The following is a 25949-nucleotide window of genomic DNA, read 5'->3' on the forward strand; positions in this document are numbered from 1 at the left end:
GATTGTCAAGCTATAGTTTTTCATTAACCTGTAAGTGTGAAAAGATTGATTGGCGCATTTGGATGCTCTTTGAAGTTTGTAAATTACATTTTATTTAATTTTATGACATTGCAATACAAAAGAGTACCATACGAGTAGGTGCATATGTACTAGGTGTAGGTAGTACATAGGTACTGAAATTGACCTGATGTCAGGTACACTTCGAAAATTGTAACTTAAATTTACGAAGCAAGCTCCACTATAAAAGTCATTCAGTTTCAGTCTTTGAAGGTGTTTCTCGGAAATAAGTCTTTGTTCCTACTTGGAGTTGTTTTTTTCCACCCGATCCACTTTGACGGTATATTTCAGTTTTACATTCTCGATCTATTTCATTATACGTTAGTTAAATTTCATTTTACATTCAACAACACGTTGATATTTGATAGAAGCTACTTATTGAATCGTACCTTTTCAGAATAAGCTTTTTGCAGATTATCCATCATTTCATCGAGTTGTAAATCGTCTGCTTTGAACTTCTCCTTCAATATATCTTTAGGCAAAAAATACACAGTGATATGAATTCAGTCGTGAAACAAGATTATCTCATTGTTCATTTTGGTACCTAGTTGGATTTTGTGCTTACCTAGATTTATTTCTTTTTGTAGAATGTCGATTTCTTCAATAGTTTTCACGATGTCATTTCGTTCATGCTCCTTCAAATTCTCTGCTGCATTACTGAAGCTTGATTGTGGTCCTGAGGTTTCGAGCCTGCGTCAAATTGAAAACTATAAATGTCATATTGTATATAAGTTCTTAGAAATAATGATCTACATATTTATTCAAAAAATTCAAAACTAGAGAAACATTGTTTGAAAGCTGCAATAAACCTATAAAAAAAAAAGAATCGTTTTGAATGAATGATTTCACTTCTGTTAAAAGATAGATGAAACAATTTATATAATTATGGCACAATTTGAGCTACACTGTAATGTTTGTATGTGATAGGAACCTACTTGTTTACTTTTCTATGAACTTACGAGTAACACTGCTTTAGAGGTTTGCGTGAATTGGGACGCGATTCCTTCCCCATGTAACTGCGAATACTAGATGTAACAGGTGAAAAGTAAACTCTTGTATTCCTCTCAGGCTTCCACAAGATGATGTACAATTTTGGCGAAAACAAGAAAATCAAAATTATCAGAGTATTAATCGAAGCGCATACGTTCATCGCTAATATCTGCAAAAGATTGACCGCCAATTGATTTATTTTCATACAAGTTGAATTCAGCAAAAAGCTCACTTTTTTGTCATCAATGGTAAAGTACACCGTGCCGAAAGCTATTGTTGTGAGTACGGTGGCGTACATCGCAAAACCAATGTACTTGGCCTCGTTGAAATTTTCTGGCAGATTTCGTGTTTTGAACGCGTAATAAGTGCAAAGCAATATCAACAGGGCGACGAAGGCGAATATCCTGATTAAAAATACTCCATCTAGATAAAACTTTTTCAGGTTTAGGTTGCTTCCAAGAATTCCTGGTTCTGATAAATTTTGGAATTTCACTGAGAACCAGCATATTAATATTTCTATTGCAATCAGAATCGCAGTCATGATGATCTGGAAGTTGAAAAGGTATTTTGTGATTTGCTTTTGTAGCTCAGTCTTCATGAACGTGAATGGGTTATGAAACATATTTCTGGTCAGTGTTGTAAATAGGTAGATGCTAGACTAGATAAGTACCTGAGCCTTCAATGACAAATATTTGAGGTTCATTTTGGCAAATCTACGTTTAGGTGTGACCAACAGACGAGCAATTCGATTGGTCTTCACCAATAATGCGCCGTATATCATTGTGAAACCAATTGCTGGTAGAACTTTCACATCTGATGTTTCAAAATTAGAGGTTGCCGTCGAAAAGAGGATTATGGCGTTGACCAAAATAATGCCCGCGAACATCATGTAACATAGTTCTCTGGTGGTCGACTTGACTGCCGGAGTATTTTGGTGTTTGACAAACATCAATAGTACGACCGCTGTCAATATAATGGAGATTGAAGAAAGTCCGATGGATAATAAATTCTGAACGTATGCGCATTCGGTTGATATTTGAAGAACAACGGATAAAGTCGAAGCTATACACTCTACACAACAGTCATTTCAGAAAAAATGTTGATTATTTTGCAGCGTTAATTTGGTGTACCGAAATGACCGATTTTTTAAAAACATAATCTATGCTCTATTCAATGGCACCTACTGGTGTAATTTTCATTCGTCATTAAACCTTCTTCACATTTTTCACAGTTGTTGCCATCCTTGTTTGGTATTGAAAAATTTCCGCATTTTTCGCACTCCCAACAACATGTGTTGTCATCATGAAATTTCTGTAATCAAATTTCGATCAAACAATTGGTATGTACTTTTGATTGATAAAAAATTAAGTGGCATTAAAACGAAAAATTCACCTTGACGTGTCCGGCTGAACATGGTTCGCTGCATCTGTGCATCAGGTAATGCTTTGGATATTGGAATCCCGCATCCAATATGGTTAGGTTACCTTGTATTTGTACATTCAGATATTTTCTTGCTTCGCTGTATTCTGTATGACTGGTTTTCAAATATTCAGCAACTCTTATGAAATGGCCGGTTTCATTTTGTTTTTCTTGAAATTTGTGTACATCGAATCTGAAGATGAAAAATTTATAATTTCTGTAAGTGCTCGTGGGCGTTAATACGTAAATTTTCACAGAAGATCGACTTATTGACGTTCTGATATTTTGTAATGTAAGACTTGAAAACTTGGAAAAAATCGTCTGCTGGAATCCCTATCAATGAGGTTGTAATAGTAAAGATGGGAAATATTGGTTAAAGGTGATAATTGTAATAATTACAACGTTAGGAAATCACGTCAAGAAATATTCCTTAGAGAAGGAATATTTCCCCTCAACCGAACTAGCTCAAAATAACGGAGAGATATCACCATTCCGACCTTCATTATTAATTTAAATCAGAAGAGTATAATTAAATAAAAACACCCATTTGAATCAATTTATATCCTATTTAATCGATGTAATTTATAATATTGATTCGAGAGATAAGACTAGTGTAAAACTAAGTGCAATTAAAATACATATTGACTTAGACAAAACTTCTGCATCTAAGCCAATTTGGTTGCATAATCTAAAGTTACAAAATGTGTATTACGTTCGTCAACATTTAAGGTAAAATAAAGCAATTAAATCTATAAGGACATCTGATATAATCATGCCTTTCGCCTTTTTGCCTATGTCCATGGTTCACACTAAATCCCCATATCCATAGGCAAGATTTTGATTAACATAAATTATTAAAAAGTTAATCGAAAGGGAGTCTGATTGGGGTAAAATCCCAAAACAATGTACACGTTAAACCTACTCACCTGTGAGACCCCTAATACTTACTAGGCTCGAGCGTAGGTTCTAGGTAGAAGAAGCACTTTTATATGGGTTGCCTTTTTCCCAGTCCGGATTCTGGCAAAAGGTCCGAGAGATAAAAAGATAATTATTAATTCCCCCATTGCTTGGGGGATTACGTCAGCCACCGAAGGTGGTATAAAATAAGTAAGGCACTGGCACGACACATCCTATGTTAAACGGTTGAGGGTCATAACCCAGACCTTATCATCGCGAGTAGCAAAAACTGAGTAAAGAGGCAAGCTCGACGATCTACGAGAGATACCTCGAGTTTGCAAATCGTCTGTGACATCATAGAGTTCACACATTGCCAATTACTGTAGGGTGAGAGGTACCCAGGGGGATTGTAAGATGGAATGATCTAGAACGATCAAAACCAGATGACCTTCACGAGGTCATCTTCGAATTATTGCTTAAGGCAATAAGTACGACATAGACTACCATAGGAAGTCAGGGCATATTTCCCCATTACAAGATTTCATTTTCAAATTTAAAGCAAAAAAACATATCCATTACTTACTTGAAATTATCTTTGCAAAGGAGACTTCACCTCCATTCCAAAAAAAAATGTCTACTATGTTGATCTCTATCATCTACATAATATGCAGATGGTGAGCATTGTAGAGGGGACTGAGAAAATGTTTTTCTGGAAAAAAGAATTATCTAGAAGCATTCTGCACAGAGATGAAAAATTTTCACCTAATTACGAGTAGGTACCTATTTGTAGACATCAATTTTCATCTTTCTCGATATTCTTCAATTTTGAGAGTCTCATAAAAGAGGATTGACCACCATCATTTGGTATACAAAAGGGTGCTTTTCTTGAAAAAGTGGGTGTCTAAAAGTACTCTGCTCTCAGAAATGAAACATTATCAAAAAAACATGTAAGTTAAGTATAGATATGCGAATTTTTCATTTTTTGTTGATTTTTTTCAACTTTGAGAGGCTTTATAAGTAACCAACATGATTTGGGTGACTGGGGGAAGGTTTTTCTTGAAAAAGTGCTTATTCAGAAAGATCCTGCACATAGATGAAAAATTTTCAAAAACTTTCTACGTACATCAATTTTCAATATCTTTTTTTATTTTTCCTAAATTTGAGGGCTCCATGCAAGAGAGCCAAAATCGTTTAGGGGTCCAACAATGGGTTTCTCTTGAAAAGGGAGGTTATGTAGAACAATTCCAATGTGGAAATGAGATATTTTCACCTTCATAACTTTGATTTATTATCATTTTTTGTGATTTTTTCAACTTTGAGGGGCTCCTTACTAGGAGGCCAATATGATTTGAAAGGCCGGAGAAATTTTTTTCTTAAAAAGGAGATTATTTAGAAACACTCAGACGCAGAAACAACAAATATTCATGAATATAACTTTTTTTAAATTTTTTAAAATTTAATTTTCCCCACTCAAGTACCGGCGGCACCACTTTTTTTACAGATGGGGAAAAATAAAAAATAGGGAACTATTTTTTCACCTGAGGTCATGTTTTTGGCGGGTGGGAGCTACAAAACATGATCTTTTCAAAATAAGGTACACCCTAATGCCCCGTGAGGGCACAGGTTGTTGTCGCTAGAGGTAGTCTCTAGGTAGTAGCTCGGATCATCAAGAGGAGCCAGTCCCACAGGACAGATGAGAAGGCGAAGACAACACCAGGGGTATTCTGCGCGTCCACATCGTGCGGGGTGGTAACATATTGCTGTTTGATGGACTCGGAATTGATAAATATGGCTAAAGCAGAATTCTCCAGTTGGTGAAAGAACGGGGAGGAGTGGCAAGTCGAAGGCCAAGCCTCTACATAAATACGGATTACAAACAAGAATGCAAAAGAGCTGCAGAACACCAACAACTCACTCGTTCCAGCCCCAGGGAAGCGCAAGAGCTTCAGAGTGAGTAGGCAAATACCAGGGCCTAAAAACTGGCAAATTTGGCTAAGGGAGTAAACCCCAACAGAAAATCATGGTGGAAGGCAATGGGAAACCAACACCATTATATTTCCCTAGAATTATATGGACATCAATCTAGCAATGGCCCTAAGTCTCCATCAGGCTGATCCTCATCCACCAAGGCAGCTGGATAGGGTGCTAAGAATATGCGGAGTTAAAACAAGGCAGAACAACATCAGTACAAACCTTGTATAAAATTGGACAACTTGCTAATGTATGTAATTAAAGAAGCCAGGAGATTGCAAATCGACGTGTTAGGAATAAGTGAGACCCGATGGACTGGAAATGGTAGATACCGGGTAGATGAAAACTATGAAATGATCTTCGCTGAGAAAGACACACATGAACAAGGTGTGGGTATTATTAATACATACCAGAATCAGTGATAAGATCAGTGCCATAATTCCAAAATCAGAGAGGATACTACTCGTGAGATTGGAGGTCAAGCCAAAACCAATGGTGATAATTCAAGTTTAAGAAATTAAATCACAGATTGGAATGGCAAAGACCGCTTTCAACAACCTTGCCAATGTGCTGGGAAATCAAACGATGAGTATAGATCTGAGGAAGAGAATTATGCGATGCTACGTATGGACCGTTCTGAAGTATTCCTGCGAAACATGGACCATGAGTGCAGAATGCGAGAAGAAAGTATCCGCTTTTGAGATGTGGTGCTATCAAAGGCTACTACGGATCTCATGGAAGGACTTCATTACCAACAAGGAAGTACTAGCAAAAATAGGAGAGGAGTGGAAAATCATAGTTGAAGACATCAAAAACAGAAAGCTTAAGTATTTAGCTCATAAAATACGAGAAAACGGTATTTTCATGCTAGCGGTACAGGGGAAAATCCAAGGAAGATCAACGAGAGGGAGGAAACGGTCGGAACTGTTAACAACAAACTCACCGGCCAACTCTCCCTGCAAGACCCTGAAAGAAGCGATTAGATACGCTAGATACGGGCTAATATAGATGGACATATACGCTATCTCCTGTAAAGTAGCGCGAATACGACGATTACACCCTAATGTGTATACAGGTCATCACACAATGGCGAATGACTCAAACTGGACGTTTTTTCGATTTTTTTTTGGCGGAGCTGTGTGGCTTCAAAGTTTTTCAAAACGGCCGAAAATGAAAAATTTCAGTTGCGAATTGCTCCGGATGGACTATAAGTGGGTAATCGATGAATGTAAAGAGCTTTAGACGAATGATGTCAAAATCAGTGTTTCCAATTTCAAAAAACTAAAAAAATTGATTTAAAAACTTTTAATTTAAATATAACCATCAACCATTAAAAATTCTGAAAAAATCTCAGTTTTAGTCCTTTTTATGTAGAATTGTAGAAGAACGTAGGTACCAAAAAATTGGACAAACATTTTTTTTCATTTTCGAGAAAAAAATGTTCACCAATGTGTAGATGAACACGTGAAAAAAATCCCCTTCCCCACAATTTGTCAACGAATTGACGAGAAATATTATTTTTCGTGCTATAATTTTAAGCGTGAAACTTGATGAAAAAATTTTTCCACCGTTTTAAACAAAAGCGGGAACCTAAAAAATGAAAATTTTTAAAATATTTCACCAGTATTTAGACAGGCGTGTGAAAAAATCCCCCCCCCCTCCCTCACGAATTGGATACCTTTCGATTGATCCAATTAATATTGCCTGAGGTTGATTTGAAAAAAAAACTTTGAGATTGAAAAAAAATGCGGCATTTCGTAGTTAGGCTTCTTCGAGTAAATATTAAAATTTTTTGGTAGGTACTGTAATATGTTATTTTCCATGCTAAAATGTTGCTAATATGACTATGAGAAGAGGATTCGAATGAAAAATTTATGGAAACGAATTTTGTGAGTATAGGTATAGAGATACATAAGTGTTAATAGCTAGGTACTTACTTTTCTACCTTTGGTAGACCACTGCGTCCAGTAAAACTTATTTTTTCGTTGAATAAATTGAATTTGATGCTGCGAATCACATTTCCCTATTGGAATAATGTTCATTAATTTATTATCAGTAAAAATGGCGTTACTCACATTTTTCCTTATCGCGCAAGGGAACTTTATGAACTGACGTCCGCCGATTTGAACGAAACCTGATTAAACGGAAACAGCATGCTTCGATATTGTAAGCGCTGAAGTTCATTTTTAGATTTTTGGCGAATTTTTGAAAATTTTAAGGAGATTACACGTTTGCCAAACAAGTAGGAATATTGCATTAGGTGCCTATTTTTTCATTTATGCCATCAAATAGCATTACAAATCACAATAAAGCTATTTGAGATTAATTCTGACATTAGTTCTCAGATTTTAATGAAATACTCTCCTGCAGTTTCTATTTTCTTACGTAGTTTTGGTTAAAGAAAATAGTCAAAAGAATTCCCAATAAGCAACCCAACTCAAGTTACAAGTGCTGAAGCGTTCATTTTTTCTCATTTTGAGCAATTTAAGATTCCTCGTTCGGTCTAACTTCTTAGTTTACCTAGTTCAAATCGCAGGATGCCAGTTCGAAAAGTAGCCTTGTCAGTACAGGACCGACACTCACTGCTTCATATCTGTCCTTCTTTGATTTTGAATCAAATGTTCGTTTTATAACATGAGCCATTGCGTATAGTGATTTGATGATGTTAATCGCTGAATTTGAATTATTCTGATAGGTGTCTGCGTACATACTCGTACCTGTGGATCGAAAAAATGAAATAATATAAGCTTATTATTCAAAATAACCACCAAATATGCTGTATTAGCTGTAGGTACTCTGCTATTTTTTGTAAGATGCTATACCATTAGACATTTCTTTGCGGTTATATTTGGAGTACCGTTTCCTGAACTTCTCAAGATAGGGATATCTCGTATAATTTTCCTCCGACAACGAAGTGTAGTAATGGTAGAAAGTTTCATTATATTGAAGTGATGGCGTGACATAATACAGGTCTCCCATAGTTGAATTCCATTTCACTTGGTTTGTCCAACTTAGCTCTGTATTTCTGTTTTCACGAATTTACGAAACAAATCACTCATTAAAAAAATATCATGATGAGTGCTTCAAGCTCGAAAAAAACATGTGTGAGAAGCTTATCTGATACCAAGTAGCAACTTATATTACATTACTCACACTGCAATTACAACGTATTTTTTACTTCGGTTTTGCAATTGGCCCTTTAAATTTTCGATCTCTTGTTGATCGCAAAAACAAAGGATTACGTCGGCCATACTACTCGTGCGAGTATGCGTTTGTGTTAGTACATTTTCGGTGGCTTCAATAATCTGAAATTTTGGATTGAGCAATAAACCAACGTATATAAAGTGCTTAGGATAAACTGCAGTAAATAATTTTCCTCTTTCCCCTCGCTTCGATCAGAAAATTTCTACCTCGTAATTAAATACATTTCAGTCGGAGCATGTGGGTACTTTCTTGCTGCTTTCTCTTCTTATGTCAGTTGTCTTTGTGTTCGGTTGTAATTGGGTCTTATTTATTTTTCTCATCTCTCAAACCAGTTTTTCACAACAAAACTATACTTACCGATTCCTTCGATTCTTTGGATATGCATACATCTTTGCTCTCGGCTAATTTCTCAAAGCGTCTCTCAAAAAACTTGGCCATTCCATTTTTGTCATCTCTAGAATCTTTTCCTGAAAATAAAATTCTAGTATATAACATATAATCAACTTATAAAGTTTACTTAATCCTACCTCAAATAAAACATTATCTTGGTAATTTGTGTACGTGTATAAAAAGGAAGAAAAAAAAAGTGTTTCAAATTATAAAATAAAATTCGTGTTAAGAATATTGAAACATTCGAATCCCTGGCCTAGAATACTCACGAGGATCATGTACTGTAACATATTTCCACTTGAAATGATTCAAAATTTCCAGTATAACGTCTGCTATGAAAATATGACCGGATGTTGGAGTGATAAAATCATACGCAAATTGAGGCGCAATCACATCTGCGTCGTTCAGTTTCGTTGGAGCCCCCGAATAGCTGATGTGAGGGAAGACACGAAACGTGAGGAAAATATTTTCATAATTGAATTCTGTGAAAACAGTGTCATAAATGAGTCCAAAGGTTGCATTCTGATATTCTATCGGATCCACCTATGAAATTATGATTTTCATAATTAATGGTCTTATTTTGTGTATCAACTTAATGGATTTGTATACGCATCTAGTTCGGTATGGCTACCATTAATTGATCGTAAAATTTTGAAAGATGTTTCAATTCTAGGTTGGGAGAGCTGCAAACTTCCTTTACATCTACTGTTAAATTGAATTTTTGCGAAAGTTTGTCGTCTCTGAAATAAAAATAAAAATCATTACATTGTAGGTATTAAAACCAAAATTTTAGTACTTGAGCGTTCTTTTAAACGAATATGTTTTATTCGGCTATTTGTTCGTGTTACTTTCTGTGCATCCTAAAATGTTTTCAAATCGGACTAATACTTTATCTACTGTACTGTGATGCTAAAAAAAAAATTGATAAGAAACACAGAATCGTTTTCGAAAGGGACTTGCGATGCATTCCCCTTCCCTGATTAGAGTCCTCCACTAATTCATTCGTTGATCGTTCTTCCGTTTCCTAGTAAATAGCCAAATAGCAAAGGGTCGTTCCATGCCAAATCGGCGGATTTTTGCACGAGGGTCTCGATTTTTTTCAAAGTCAGATCATGTGTAGAGGTCATCAAACGATGACGAATGACGCTAACCGAACATTTTTTCGATTTTTTTGGCGGAGCTGTGGGGCTTCAAAGTTTTCCAAAATGGCCGAAAATGGAAAATTTCAGTTGCAAATTGCTCCGGTTGTACGTTCTACGTTGTATAGAATTTTGAACTATTTTTCAAATTGCAGTACCTACTTTGAAAGAGTAATCGATGAATGATGTCATAATCAGTGTTGACACTTTCAAAAACCTAAAAAAATCTATTTAAAAACTTATAATTTAAATACAAACATGATCTCGACGAGTAAAAATTCGAAAAAATTCTCAGTTTTAGTCCATTTTATGTAGAATAACGTATCAAAAAATTGGACTGGCATTTTTTTCCATTTTCGAGAAAAAAATTACAAGTTTTACATTTATTGCAAAAATACCATCAGAAACCTAAAAAAAAATGAAAATTTTTGCTTTTTTGAGATATTTTACCAATGTGCAGACGAACATGTGAAAAAAATCTCTCTCCCTACAATTTGTCAACAAATTGACGAGAAATACCATTTTTTGTGCTATTTTTTAAAGAGTGAAACATATTGACAAAATTTCACCGCTGTTTTAAACAAAAGCAGGAACCCAGAAAATTAATATTTTTGCATTTTTGAAATATTTCACCCATATGTAGACGAACATGTGAAAAATATCCCCTCCCAAATTGTTTTCTTTACCCTAGTTTTTTTCGAACACATTGATTTTGAGCTTCCGTATCCGTATGTACCTATAGAGTACGTGCAATTTATATATGCGGGTGACGCGCGCATCCAACGTAAGCGGGAACCAACGAGGGCCCCGAGTCAGCAGCCGAATATGCCAACATGGGCTTCTCGTTGGTTCCCGCTTACGTTGGATGCGCGCGTCACCCGCATATATAAATTGCACGTACTCTAGTTATTTTTATTACTTATACACCTTAATCTATGTATCTTGTTAATCTGCCCAGCAGTACGGTTAAAAAATTGTCTTCTAGATAAAATCATTAACGAAAACCCATTTTTCCTACTTTTGTATCAAGTCCAGCGCATAGTATAAGGCTTCCACGTTTTGTAATGCATCGGGATGAAATACGTCTCCACATTTGCCGCCACTTCCAGTTTCAGAAAGCGGTAAAATAACATCTATTTTGATATTTGGCTTGCCGTCTTTTTTCGATGACGATTCATCATCGCAATTCACGTTCTTCTGCGAAACCGTTGATATAAAAAAAGTCAAAAAAAAAGCGTAACGATACCGTTTCATATTACTCAGTTGAATTATTTGATACGGTCTTTCTTAGCGCACAAAACTGATGTGATTAAGTTTAATGCACACGAATTTAATTATTAAATTTGATTTGAAAGTACGCAAATTATCTCGAAAATTGATTAAAAATTGATAAAATGAACGGTTTTTGTAATAATCAAACGCTATGAATCAGTCGTATTATTTACAAAATTGAAAAAGGTATAATTATTTATAAATTCATGTATGATGTAGGTAGGTACTTCGGTAACATTCGCGAATAATCTACTCACAAAAACATTTTGCATAAGTACAGATTTTTCAAATTAGAATTTTTGAACATTTAAAAGTGCGATTATTTTATTGCTTTATCTCGTTTAATACCTAATATCTCACATGACATAATTCTACAGCACGATAGGACGGCAAATCCTGTGCATTCAAGGTGACAAAAATTTCAATGCAGTTATTCATCCAGGATGACGAAATTTTTATGATAAAATCGATACGATAGCTTATGTTTGAAAAGTGGTTTCCAAATATAACTCGATGGAACATTTTTAAGCAGATTTTTAAACTTGATTGTGTTTGCTGGCGCGGACGGGAGGGAGCACTTCGATTATTCCAGTTAAAGTCCAGCATAACCATGAGAAAATCGAGCTCTGAAAGCATTTTTCTGCAATAATTATTGCGGTCTGCAGGGTTTAATTATTTACTCTCGTAGATGAAATCATAAATGTTATAGTACTTGTATTTATGTACTGAAATTAAAGGGACGAACAGAAAAACTGATGTTTTTTCTCCTCGAAAAAAGGATTCAAATCGAAACTAAGCGAAAATCAGGTTTCGACACCTGCAGCAAAAACAACAATAAAATTAGTGGTTTTAGAATTTTTATAACTTAGTAAGTACATATTATTGGACCTGTGAATGTTGAGTTGAAATAGGAAAAAATTCAACTCCCTCCGGTGAACTTTTATATACTAGAGATTCTAGGAATGACTCATAATACGAGATATTCCTCGATTCCATCGTGAAAATGAGTCTAACTCTAACCATCAAGATTGTTGACTACTTGTTCAATAATTAAATAAGGTTACTTATAAAATAAGTTTACTTACTTATCTGATGATTTTTGTTTTTAATTTATACCTACCTTCCTACCTACCATTTACACATGCCACATATTAGACTATAACCAATGGATTTTTCCTTTGTTTGTTGCAGGTAATTTTTTGAAGATTTTCATAATGGTGTTTCGATGACAGTAAGCTATAAAGATATGCCAGTATTAGTAAGTAAGTACTTATGAATGTATGTGTTCGAGTTTGACTGATTTTAATTTTACTGGGCTATCTGCATAGCTCCAAAAAAGAGGATGCGATTTTATCAAAGAGTCGTTTCAATACATCGCGACAAACCAACATACCTACCGAATATCAAAGATATAGCTTTAGAAATCTGACGTTAGAAAATTCAGAATATTTTTTCTGATTTCTGGCATAATAAGGCATTATTATAGCGCCAAAACTCGATTGGCGTTTTTTGAAGCCCCCTGGGGGGTCTGTGGTGGGCGGGGGGTAAATTTAGAACTGGCATACAAAAATTTAATCCTTTTAGGAAATTTTAAGGGGAGTGGGAGTTTTCAAAAATTATCTCTTCTGCTCACCACCGCCGTTTTAAAAATCCTCCAAAAAACCAAGTTTTGACACCCGTTACCAAATCTTGGTCACCCCTCCGATTCAAATTTTTCAAAAATCTATTGAAACCAGATGGCAAATGAGTCACAAAAGTCCAAGGTGGAACCCACAAATCCCAAAACGGAAGGAGGTACGAGCATTTGAATTTTCAAAAAAAAAGCGCCAAGTACTTGGTCACTTGTGATAATTGCCCGAGTGTCGGTCAAATGTACCACGGCGCGCTCGTGGGAAATTGGAAGTGCTCGGGCCTTTTGGAGGTTTGTCTTATCCCGAGTTCCCATGAAGCACTCAGGGGACAGTTTTTCATCGAAGTTATTAGTAACTTACAGTATTATAGAATACCTTGCACACTCATTATAATTGATTTATCTGTATTAATGACCTCGTAATCAATATTTTTGTTTTGAATTTTGACTTACCTTCAATGCGAGCTCACACAATGAAAAAAATTTCAAAAATGTCCAAACACGGTGAAAATTGTTAATACAGTGTATCTACTGTATACTAAACCAAAATTATACCCAAAATATCCATAAAATTATTACCAATTTTTATTTTTCCGAAATCGTCATCAAAACATTACACTATCTGCCACAACTGATCTCTTTTACACCAAAACTGCTCACATTCTGCTAGAAATATTCATTTCTGCCAAAGTATATGATTATTGATTATATTCTGCCAACTCCTTATCTTTTCCAACAAAAAGTCTCATTTTGTATGAAAACACTAATTCATTGTCATCAATTTTTTTTTACATATTTTGCTGGAAATAATCTGTTTTTTTGTTGTTTTTTTTCGCTGAAATGCTGATTTTCTCCAAAGCTACTTATTTTTTGTTAAAAAAGCTCATTTTCTTTTTTCAAAAAATTTACATTTTCTTCCATAAGTATTTTTTTTAAAAAATGCTCATTTTTTTGCCAAAGTTTCCCTTTTTTTTAGAAATTTATTTTTTAGCAGGCCAATATTTCCTTTGTAAATCGCAAATAACGATTTCTTATCGATTTTATTACACTTTTTTATCATTAAAAATTCCATTCTGAAGGTATCTTTTCAGGGTAGGAAACAATGGCGAAACAACTTTATTTGTTTCAAAAGTGATCCTATTTTGCCTCCCAGTCAGGCCACCCAAAATAATGTTTCTCACCAGCGTCCATCATTATAAATCCGAGACATTTCTTCATGCATCTATTAACACATATTCAGGTGGATCTTAATCTAAAGATTTGAACCATATTCCCTTTGGGACGTGCATTTTGAGTGGAAAATCACTCAGAATTAATTTTATAGTCTCGAGGTTCCGTATAAAGGATTTATGTACCTATTTAATACCTAAAGAGCAAGTTGTGGAGGATCTGGGTGCCTGTAGATATAGTTAGGTACTTTTTTACGCGTGCATACCTCTTGATACGAGTATAAATTGACTGGCAACATTCGGATGTATGCGGCAAATAAATGGTCATCATTATAGTGCTCGTTAATTACATTTTATTCCAGCTAATTATGTACATTGGAAAACAAAAGAATAACGTGTGCCAAGTACGTACGACAGTTGAGTCAGTTGACCTGACGTATCTACAGAATATATTTAAAAGTTGGTAATTTCAATTTACCAAGCTCTGTATTTAAAGTCGATCAATTGGAGTATTGGAACATGTGCCTTGGAAATATCTTGTGTTCTACTTGACTTCGTTTGTGTTATACTCGATTCACGCCCACTTTATGTTTCAGTTTTATTTTCTCGATCTATTAAAAAATAAAAAATATTTTGTACCTATCAGTATGTAGTATTTAGTCAATTTGAATTTAAGAACGCGTTTATCGTATGATATACGCTGACAAATAAGTAGGTAATAGGTATACGTTCATCATTATCAACATTCAGCCATACCTTTTCATATGCTTTTTGTAGATCATCTATCATTTCATAAAGTTGTAAATCGTCTGTCTTGATTTCCTCCTTCGATGCATCTTTTAGCAAAAAAATACATAGCGATATAAATCGAGTCGTAAAATGAGATTATTTCCACTCTACGTATTGGGGTAGTTTGACTTTGTACGTACCTAGATTTAATTCTTTCAGTTGAATGGCAATTTCTTTGATTGTTTTTTCGATGACATTTCGATCATATTCCTTTGAATTTTCTACTGCATCATGGGAGCTGGATTGTGACAGTGAGGTTTCAAGCCTGTGTAAAATTGAAGACTATGAATATCATATTGTACATTTATGTAATTGGGTACTTGCTTATTTACATTCCTATGAACTTACGAGTAACACTGATTTTGTGGTTTGCGTGATTTGGAACGCGATGCATTACCAATGTAACTTCGAATACCGGATTTAACAGGTGAAAAGTAGGCTCTAGTATTCCTCTCAGGCTTCCACAAGATGATATACAATTTCGGTGAAAACAAGAAAATCAAAATTGTCAGGGTGTTGATCGAAGCGCATAAGTTCATCGCCAGTATCTGTAAAAAACAAAAAGTAGGCATTGATTGATATGATAGCTATATTCTCAGTGGACTACAATTTACAAAATATAGGGCGAACTTTACTTTATTACTCGAATCGGTAGCAAAATATACCATGCTGAATGCTACTGCTGTTAGTACCGTGGTGTACATTGCGAAACCAATGCATTTAGTCTCGTTAAAATTTTCTGGAAGGTTTCGTGTTTTGAACGCGTAATAAGTGCAAAACAATATCAATAATGCAACAAAAGCAAATATCTTGATGAAAAATACACCGTCCAAATAAAACCTTCTCAAAACGAGGTCACTTCCTCTCATGTCTGGATCTGGATCATGAAATTTCACTGCGAACCAGCATATTACTACTTCTATTCCGATCAATATTGAAGTTATTAAAATCTAAAATAAATAGGAGCATAAGTTTACGATTTACATTTTGATTTTTTCGTAAAATGGGATATGTACCACTGTACCTGCCTGTCTACCTATCTACCTAAATATCGACATGTTTTATCAACGATTTGGTACCTGAGTTTTCAGCGACACATATTTAGGGTTCATGTTGGCAAATTTATGTTTGGATGTGACCAATATGCGTGCGATGCGATTGGTTTTCACTAGCAGAGCGGCGTATATCATTGTGAATCCAACTGCTAGTAAAATTTTTGTATCTGCTGTTCTGAAGTTCAAATTCACTGCCGAAATAAAGAGTGAAGCGTTTACCAGAATAATTCCCGCGAACATTACGTAACATAGCTCTCTGGTGGTTGACTTGATAGCCGGAGTATTTTGATACTTGACAAATACCCATATTACAATCATCGTCAATATGATTGAAAATGAAGACATTCCAATTGATATTAAATTCTGGCTATCGTTCCAATTAGTTGGTAGCGGAAGAATCTCTGTTATTGGTATACAGGCTGCGCAACAATTGTTTCAAGAATAGTATTAGTTTTTATGTTGAGAGAGGATAGTTTAATGTTCCTTAACATTGACTTGACCTCAACTGACCACTTTTGTTTTGATCTGGAACTGTATCTAATGCGCATTTCTTGCACGAAGTAGTTTCACCATTTGATACTTTAGAATCATTACAGGCAACGCATTCCCAACAGCATCTGTTGATCCGTGGTTTCTGCAAAGTCATTCGATTTCAATTATTGGCATTTTTCAATGATTTTTTCGTTATTAAATAAAACTCACCCTGAAGTGTCCCGCAGAACATTGTTTACTACATGTCTGTTTCGGATAATTAGTTGAATACTTGAAATGCGTGTCATCTATGTTTATTTTTCCTTTTATTTGCATTTGATCTTCATCACTCCAAAAACCAACTTTCAAATATTCTCCGATCTTGATGAAGTCACCCGACGAGTGATCTCCTGTTGTTTTAAATTTGTGTATATCAAATCTGAAATAATTTATAATAAGGTACCTACTTATTATTTCTGTTACCTCGATTTTATATTTACCTTTCAGCTTTTTTTTACGTAATAAACTAAGTAAATGTTGTTGGTGAAGTTGAAAAAAATTTTAAACAGTCTACTAAACAGCTGTAGGTAAGTAGGTAGCTAAATGCCGCAAAACTACAAAATAGAGCAAAAATGAGAACGCAATTCGGCCTTGGGCATGAAACGTTGATAGCTTAGATTATTTTGAAATTGAATCGGGCTAGTCAAGATACTTCATTGTAGATATTTTTTGCAAAGCAAAGATTGCGTACAGTGGCTGCCGAAAAATGTTTGAACTTTCGCGCCGCCCTCTTCTCACCTCCCTCAGCCGGGACCAAAAACCGCTTCTTTCAGGAGGAAAATTCGGCATAAGCGCGTGTTTGATATATTTTTTTTCTGTGAGCGAATATAGTTAGAGAATACATGGGGATACCTCCCTGAATTTTTTCAACATTTTTCATCGTATGGGGGGAGAAGGGGAAACAAAAGAAAACTTTTAATTGACAGTACTCCGGAACGAAAAAACATGCCAAAACGATTCTTTCGTCAAATATGTACACGGAAAAAAAATTATGGATAATTTTTACTATTTCAATGGATAATTTTTACTATTTCATACAGTAACCGGATCCCATTCAAAAATATTGCGATTTTTACTATGAGATTATTAAATTTTACTATGAGAATAATAAATTTTACCTAATATAGGTAAAATGTATTTTTTGGCTGAGTAAAAATCACTATTATTTTTGGATTGGATCCGGTTACTATACTGAAATAGTAATTTTTATTGTTTTTTTTTTCAGTGTATCTTTAGGTCTATTTTCTATAGAAATCATCGCCCGGCCATTTGAAGTGGTATGGGTTAAGCTCAAAAGCTCAGAAAACTCTCAAAAAACCACGCTTATTTACACGGTTCTCCAAAATTTTGGACAAATGGCGGAAATCGAAGAGAACTAAAATTGTTCAGCGTAAAATTTTACCTCAGAATGTTTAATTAAAAATTCATTTAGCGCACAGAAGTACTTTTTGCTTATATATCAAGATAGCTAAAAGAGCATTCCTGGGTAAAATAGGTGAAATGCCCCTGTCCGCGGATTTTTTGAATTTTGATGAAATATTGTAAGGTAGGTACCTTTGAAAAAAATGTTGGAGCCAAAGAAAGTTCCTCCATCCCACCTCCCTTGCTCACAATAGCGGGGAAAAAAATCATGCTTCAACAAGTTTTGAATTAAAAATTTTGAATTCACCCAAAATATGTGGAGTCCCTATGGCCCAGCCTCAGAAGAAAGTATTTTTTAAATTCAAAACTCGTGGACGCATTATTTTTTTTCCGAAAAAGGCGTGATCACTCCACTCTCCTCACATATTGACATCATGTTTGCAAAATCGATGCTACTAACTTTTCTCTGTCGAGTAGACCTTTGTAGTTTCTAAAGCTCAATTCTTCGTTTAAAAATTCAAATTTGACTTCATCGATTTTGAAAGCCTGTCAAAAAGTTTAATTTAATATCAGAGAAAATAATAATAGGCAACTTGCTCGTTTCTTTTTGTTTTCATCAATTTTGAAAGAAAACTTACTGCAAACATCCGGTAATAAGGATTATCGGGATCTACTTTATCCAGAGCATGGACCATGGTGTAAAGTGATTTAATGATATTGACCGTCGCTCTCGAATCATTTTTGTAAAGGTCTCTATGTACGTCTAAAGCAAGTAAAAATAAGAAAATAACAATCGTAATTCTAATGTAGCAGTTAACGCTAACATGTGGTAACTTCAAACTTGGTAAGCATGTAGATATTACAAATAGAGAAATAAGTATATGTAAAGTGAAAAAGGCGTTTTACTTGCGGATGTTTCTATGTCCTTCATTTTAGAATCAAATTTAGCTTCGAAGTACCGTTCTCGGAATTTTTTGAGATAGGTATGTTTCGTAGAACTGTTCATTGACAAAGCCGTGTAGTAATTGTAGAATTTTTCATGGTATTGCGGGGTTGGTGTGACGTAATATAGGTCTCCTAAATCTGACGTCCAATTCATTTTCGTTTTGGTCCAATATTGGTCTACACTCCTAGTATAGTAATTCATAAATCAAAATATACCTATGTACTTACAAATAAATACTCGTATTATGTAGTAGGCAACTCGTTGCAAAGTAACATTTCGCACCTTCGGAGTAATAACCCTGAGGGGAAAAGTTCTATGTGTGGCTGATGAACTCGAGCATTATATGATCATACATGATCATAAACTGATGTTTCCATACATGCTCATGTTACAAAAATGTCCCCCACATGATCATACTGTGTAAATCAGGGATGTTTTTAAGAATTTTTTGGAGCTACACAAACACAACCGGGATAATTTTCAGTATCAAGATTCCCCCCTTCTTTTTCCAACTCTCCCTGATTTTCTTACCACTCCCCCCTCCCAACAACCAGACAAAGTTTGTTGAAAACTATCTATTTTGTTTGTCTGATTTCAACATTTTTCAAATTCAATCATAAATTTTTCCAAAATGGGAACCGCGTAGAAAACAACAAAATTGGCCCGAGCGAAGCGAGGGCGAAAAATTTGAAAAATTTGTAGTTCGAAAAGTAGAACAATATCAATGTTAATGTAAGAATTCAGCTTTTCTGATCTCAACTTTTAAAAAATTTCATCGATAGTTTCTTGAAATTTGAAGTGTGAAGAAGAGAATCAAATTGGCCCGAGCGAAGCGAGGGCAAAAGCTTTTTGAAATTTGCAGTTTCAAGAAGGAAAACAGCTATAATTTTGATGTGAAAAGTCAGTTTTTCTACCACAGAAATTTTTAACAGTTTGAACAAAAATATTTTTCATTTTCAAGCACAATTAGCTCTTTTTTCAACTTTTTTTTCATTGAAAAACTCCCAAGCAAATCAGTAATATATATTTTTGGTATTACACAAATATACACGTTAAAATAATCACTGCCGACTGTAAATGCGAGGATATTTTTTTAACATGAACAGTTCATCACGTATGATTAGTCAAAACTCGAGAATGTATTAATTTTTGTAATAAAAATATTGATTAATGAACGTCACTATAAAATATATAAGATGATTTTCTGAATGGTATAAGTACATAAGGTGTGCTAAGAATGCAACACAAATGTGGATAAATGTATTTCAGACATTTTTCTAGATTATAGAATAAAATGTATGACGTAAAACATACCCCGGGGAAAAAAGTTCCGACTTGGCCATACATGATCGAAATTGATCATGTATGATGATGTATGTTCAAGCATACATCATCATACATAATCAATTTTGATCAAACACAAACCGATGTTTCCATACATGCTCATGTTAAAAAATTGTCCTCCACATGATCATACATGTCATATATGATCATGTATGATCAAGTATGATTTAGTGTAACCATGATCATGTGTAAATGCGGGGATTTTTTTTAACATGAACATGTATGATCATACTTTAAATTCGAGAATGTATGAATTTTTATAATAAAAATATTGTCAGTATAAAATATATGGGATGATTTGCTGAATGGTATAAGTACATAAGATGTGCTAAGAATGCAAGACAAATGTGGATAAATGAATTTCAGACATTTTTCCAGATTATAGACACTTTTCTAGATTATAGAATAAAATGTATGATATAAAACATGCAATTTCATACAAATGATCCATACATGAGCATGTGGGGGACAATTTTTTAGTATGATCATGTATGAAGTCGTCATACATGATCATGTATGGCCAAGTTTGAACTTTTTTCCCCGGGATATGAGATGATTTGATGTGCTAAGAATGCAAGAAAAATGTGGATAAATGAATTTCAGACATTTTTCCACATTATATACACTTTTCTAGATTATAGAATAAAATGTATCCCGGGGGAAAAAGTTCAAACTTGGCCATACATGATCATGTATGGTGGATGAACTCGAGCATACATGATCATACATAAACCGAAGTTTCCATACATGCTCATGTTAAAAAATTGTCCCCCACATGATCATACATGTCATATATTATGATCATGTATGATTCAGTGTAACCATGATCATGTGTAAATGCGGGGATTTTTTTTAACATGAACATGTATGATCATACTTTAAATTCGAGAATGTATGAATTTTTATAATAAAAATATTGATTAATGAACGTCAGTATAAAATATATGCTGAATGGTATAAGTACATAAGATGTGCTAAGAATGCAAGACGAATGTGGATAAATGAATTTCAGACATTTTTCCAGATTATAATTAATACTCCGAAGGTGCATTTTGTACAGACTATTTACCTACCCCGCAATAACGATGTATTTTTTACGACCTTTTTGTAAAAAACTCTTTAAAATCTGGAGGTCTTCTTCTTCACAATAACAAATGATAACATCGACTGTTTTATACATGTTTTCCTGCTCAATTTGTTCCTCAGTCGAAATGTTGTATCCAGATCCCTAAATCATAAGTTGAACTTAAAAGTCATCATTTATTTATTTAATTTTTTATTTACCTATTTAATGATTTTGGAAGGTGTAATTCGTTCCTTAATAAGATTAAACCAAACCTCGTTGTTTCAATCAATGTCGTCAAGTAATAATAAACCGAAAAAAATAGCCAAAACCTATGAAATTTTTTCAATTATTTGAAATTTTCAACAAAATGATGAAAAAAATTGGCACCTCTGCATTAAAAAATACTTCCCTTGTTTCAGTATAATGATGTCTTTCAATATATTAGAATAATTAATGCGAAATGTTCGCCAAAAAAATTATTTATCCAAAAAACAAGCGAGTTGCAAATTTTCAACCGCTCAGTAGAACGCCCTAGAAGTAGTCTTGGATTTTGACGCCAATAACATGAGACTGGGCCATTTTCCCAAAACAGGTTGTGTATAGTGACAGAAGCGAAAAAGACAACTAATATTTCATAGATATCACCTCTTGAGGGGGCCAAAAATCTCCCTTCCAAGGAAACCTCCGGAGCTAAAACTTTTGTGGGCAACTTTCAACTCAAAAAGAATGTCTTTGCTGAATTTGGTCAAAATCTGCAGTCGACTTTTTTCGGGCGATCCACCAAATAAATGTTTACTTTTTTATAACAAGCAATTTTTTTCGACAAGATATCATTGGCGTGGCTCGAAAACGATCTCAATGTGACTTTCATTTTCTGAAGAAATTTGAATTCCGGTAATTGTCTACGAAGGCAGCCAATGGGACAATCTGGGCGAATGGTGATAAAAATGTAAGTACTTAAATAACAACAAATTATGCCAGATAGGTAATGAACTTTTTCAAAAATTTGATTTCCACAGAATTTTGTCACGTTTTATTGATTCATTTGAGACTACTTGCATACCATTGTGATGAGTAGACATGCCCTGACTGCCTATGGTGGTTATTAATATAATAACTGGTTTCAGGATAGGGATGGAAGGTTACGTGCTAAATTCTCCAATGCTAGGTCTGGACCAGGATCGGAAACATCTCTTCTTCACTACCTGTACAAGATCTCGAGCTCTCAGTACTTTGGTCACCACTAAGTTTCATTCAAGGCTGTGTGCCTCCGCGCCCTTATCTTTATTATTCTCCACTTAGTTTGGATAAAATGAGTTTTGTTAACGTAAATCGTAATTATCATACAGATTGTCCCGATTTGTGGTATTTTGGATCACCTCCCATTATCCGGACATGGGGAGTGTGTACCCAGTTTTAAAGTGAACTTAGAAATAAATCATAAGTATCGATGGGCCTAGTTTAAGTGAGCCCCAGAAGAGATACTTAATGCGAACGGTTGGGTAAGTGTTGAGACACACTCCAAGATTAAATGGTGATCAGCTCGACATAGTGGAGCGTTTGCATCCTATCTGTGTTGAGCTTTTTCGAGTTAGAATATAGATTATTAATGTGCTCTAACTTTAGTCCTACCTAATAACCAATCACCAGGATTCGTCCTGAGTGTAGTTTAATATAAGTACTTAACATAATTTAGGTCTAATCTCGTTCTTTATGAAATCAATTAGTTACTAGTAATGATAATTAATTTATTATGATTAGCTCAATGATTTAACTTCAATAATAAAGCAGTATAAATCATTGTGTCGTGATTTATTCTATAGATTATGATCTGGTTTCTGTGTAGGTTAGAGCAGGAGAGACAAGTTGCATATTCGTATGTAACTAGGTACCAGGGAATTTTCGCCCTTTGGAAGATATTTTTTGGAACCCCTTCAACCCAGTATTTATGATAATCATTACCTGTCAGTCCTATCACAGCCTTTCCCCCTCTAACTATTACACCATTTTACTAATAACTTTTTTATCAGATGACAGTAGTAGGTTAGGTATTTACTCGTCGATGAGTCAACTTACTGAGCACAGGCTTGAACCAACTATACAAACATTGTACCTTTCAGCTAATTTTAGAGCGCGTCTGAAGGTAAAATTTGGCATGTTGGGTGGTCCACAATCTGCGTTTGTTATCATGAAACAAAAATGTTCAAAAATTAACATAAATTTGACATTCCAAGTTTGAATCCATCAACTTGAAAGAGAAAACAGAAATGAGAAATCGGTAAACTTAAAGCTAAAAAGATCTGCAAAATCATTATTAATGATGAAAAATTCCAAAAATGAGGTACGTAGTTTAACTATTTCAATTTTTAGCCCAAGGCATAAAAAATTTGCTGAGTCTGCCATCAGGTGTCCGAAAAATTGCGTCCCACCTGGTAGTTTTTGTTCAGATTTTGGCGAGGGTAAGGTTCAATTGATAAACTCACAATTCGAAAATGCCGCAACGTATTTCCAGTTGAACTGTTTCAAAATTTTAAACATAACATCTACTATGAAAATATGACCGGATGTCAGCATGATCGATTCAGTAGGGGAACGATCTTCAATCTCCCTTATATCCTCAATTCCCGTCAGCGGTCCTGAATAGCTAATTCGTGGGAAATTGTGAAATGATTTGAATATGTATTCGTAGTTAAGCACTGTTAAATCATTTGTGTAGATAAGGCCAACTGTTGCATTTTCAGCATACACGGGTCTCATCTGTAAAATTTCAATTTCAGTAATGCAAAATTTTCAAGAATAAATCAAGTTATGTTTTTTTCTGATGGTAAATAGCTGTATTACCTTCAATTGCCCAAATAAATTTGAAAGGTATTTCATTTCTGAGACCAGTTGACCGCTATTCTCTGTTACTTCAACTGTTAAGGTGAAATTTCGTGAAAGTGTGTCGTCTCTGAAATTTACACATATTAATGTATATCTATTTGATATTAAAATCTGTAGGTAACTTTGCCTAAATGCTGTGTAACAGTTTCACCAAAAGAAGTAGGTAGGTATGTATCTACTATCTACAGTATTGGAAGTCGCTATATGTAAACTTGAAAATTTTGTTTAATTTAGATTTTCTTTTAAACAGGCGAAAAGTGCCCACCTACTTAATGTTTACTGTTTTGTCATGAAACTTGTTTTTCCCGAATCATCATGCACTGGAGAATATTTGAAATTGTTTGAAAATTTCAACATTAATTCGAGCTAATGAGTGCCAGCTTTTTCCTAATTTCTTTTAATTGTGGTACTCATTTACCTTCTGGGTGTCATGATTGATGCGGGCTCCTCCTCATTTTTTCATCATTTTTAGCTTCGTTTTTACGCAGAAGAAGCGAACCATAATTATGACGTAATCAAATATGTAAGACGTATAAGGTATTTATTTCGACGCATAATTTCATAAACGATAAAATAAAATGTAAGTACATATCCACATAATATCATAATTTCTTCTATTTATTTTTTCTCGCGAACAAAATGAAATTGAAAACTAGAGGAAGCTTGCAATTAATCAGACACCCGGTATTTCGCCTAAACTTATTGTACCTACTATTTGTCATAATTTGCAAACTGTTATCTGTGAAAAAATTCATTTTATTTACTTTTCTATCTGGTCCAAGGCATAGTATACAGCTTCCACGTTTTGTAATGCGTCAGGAAAAAATTTATCTGAACATGTTAGGTCATTCGAGTTCGGCTCAGAAAGTGATAATATAACTGCTACTTTGAGTTTAGGTTTGTTGCCTTGCTTTTTTGAAAGTTCACTGTCACAATTCACGTTCTTCAATGAAAATAATGATGCAAAAAAAATCACCAAACACGTGAAGCGAACCCGTTTCATGTTGGGTTGTCGGATGACGTCTCTTTGCTTGCAAAAGTAACTACACAACAAAAGATTTTTATGAAAGTGGTAAATTATTATGTGCTTTCATAATGTGATTATTCACGACGCGACACAGATCAAGTAACTGCACAACGTTAGGTAGGTTCTGAACCTTTTTAAACTGAATACATTTTTTTAAAAATTCGTTGCGAACATCTCTCTAATTTTTATCTCAGAACATGTCACTTTTATAACAAAAACGCGTGATTTTGTGGCTTTTGCGGATTAATATAATTCAGGGAAATTATTCATTCTTGATAATGAAATTTGTTGGGAAAAATTAAACGATGGTGTCATATTGTCTGGTTTATCAGAGATCGTTCGCGTGAAAATTGCGTTATTGTCAACTACTATCATCCTTTTTCGAACTTGGATTATTCGAAATTGCGAAGTACTACGTATGTACTATGTAGTGGTCTATCGGAAAAGATATCTTATCGTTTTTTAAATCCAGCATCCGTCCACTTACAATGCAGGTTTATATCGTTGGAATTTTCGCTTGGCACTCGCGCATACACTTAGGTACCTATATTCTTCCAAAACCTTGTCTTTTCCAACAAAAATTCTCATTCATTGTGAAAAGACCTCATTTCTTGTCAAATTTTTTCATTTCGGTAAATAAGTAAGTACATACAACAAACAATTATTTTTTCCTTCTCCGAAGCTACTTTTTTTTGTTGAAAATGCCCATTTTCTGCCACAACTTCACCGTTTCTACCGAAAATTTACATTCTCTAAAATTCCGTTTTGAACGCATCTTTTCAGTCGAGGAAATGATGACAAAGCAGTT

General features: G+C 34.5%; 3 protein-coding genes and 1 long non-coding RNA gene across 6 annotated transcripts in view; 1 reads left to right on the top strand and 3 right to left on the bottom strand.

Annotated features, from left to right (window-relative positions):
- LOC135841105 (max dimerization protein 3-like) overlaps window positions 1–25949 on the top strand; it is an 835585-nt gene that overhangs the window by 733390 nt on the left and 76246 nt on the right. The gene's annotated exons all lie outside the window — the stretch shown is intronic.
- LOC135841046 (metabotropic glutamate receptor 1-like) lies at window positions 6–11559 on the bottom strand. Of its 2 annotated transcripts, XM_065357834.1 has the most exons (16): window positions 11086–11559; window positions 9560–9668; window positions 9198–9471; window positions 8896–9005; window positions 8488–8639; window positions 8157–8359; window positions 7918–8051; window positions 7272–7357; window positions 2440–2659; window positions 2232–2358; window positions 1718–2118; window positions 1280–1594; window positions 1017–1216; window positions 623–747; window positions 447–529; window positions 6–363 (listed from the first exon to the last, which is right to left on the bottom strand). In XM_065357834.1, exons 1-16 carry the CDS (start codon window positions 11319–11321, stop codon window positions 298–300), a joined length of 2841 nt encoding a protein of 946 aa, XP_065213906.1. In that variant the 5' UTR covers window positions 11322–11559; the 3' UTR covers window positions 6–297. The 2 variants fall into 2 exon arrangements, with proteins under 2 accessions (XP_065213906.1, XP_065213905.1); XM_065357833.1 differs by having other exon boundaries at window positions 1017–1594.
- On the bottom strand, window positions 14480–21377 carry LOC135840998 (metabotropic glutamate receptor 1-like). 2 transcript variants are annotated; one of them, XM_065357779.1, is made up of 11 exons: window positions 21239–21377; window positions 18514–19005; window positions 18336–18421; window positions 16685–16892; window positions 16493–16616; window positions 16007–16401; window positions 15563–15877; window positions 15276–15475; window positions 15068–15192; window positions 14895–14974; window positions 14480–14749 (listed from the first exon to the last, which is right to left on the bottom strand). In XM_065357779.1, the coding sequence occupies exons 2-11, from the start codon at window positions 18568–18570 to the stop codon at window positions 14702–14704; spliced, it is 1638 nt and encodes a 545-aa protein (XP_065213851.1). In that variant the 5' UTR covers window positions 18571–19005; window positions 21239–21377; the 3' UTR covers window positions 14480–14701. The 2 variants fall into 2 exon arrangements, with proteins under 2 accessions (XP_065213851.1, XP_065213852.1); XM_065357780.1 differs by lacking the exon at window positions 21239–21377 and having other exon boundaries at window positions 18514–19147.
- LOC135840999 (uncharacterized) lies at window positions 22568–25495 on the bottom strand. Its single transcript, XR_010557823.1, has 4 exons — window positions 24879–25495; window positions 24073–24181; window positions 23715–23988; window positions 22568–23405 (listed from the first exon to the last, which is right to left on the bottom strand). It is a non-coding gene; the product is annotated as an uncharacterized LOC135840999 (long non-coding RNA).

The sequence above is a fragment of the Planococcus citri genome, chromosome 3, assembly GCF_950023065.1.
Source record: "Planococcus citri chromosome 3, ihPlaCitr1.1, whole genome shotgun sequence".
Classification (NCBI taxonomy): Eukaryota; Metazoa; Arthropoda; class Insecta; order Hemiptera; family Pseudococcidae; genus Planococcus; species Planococcus citri.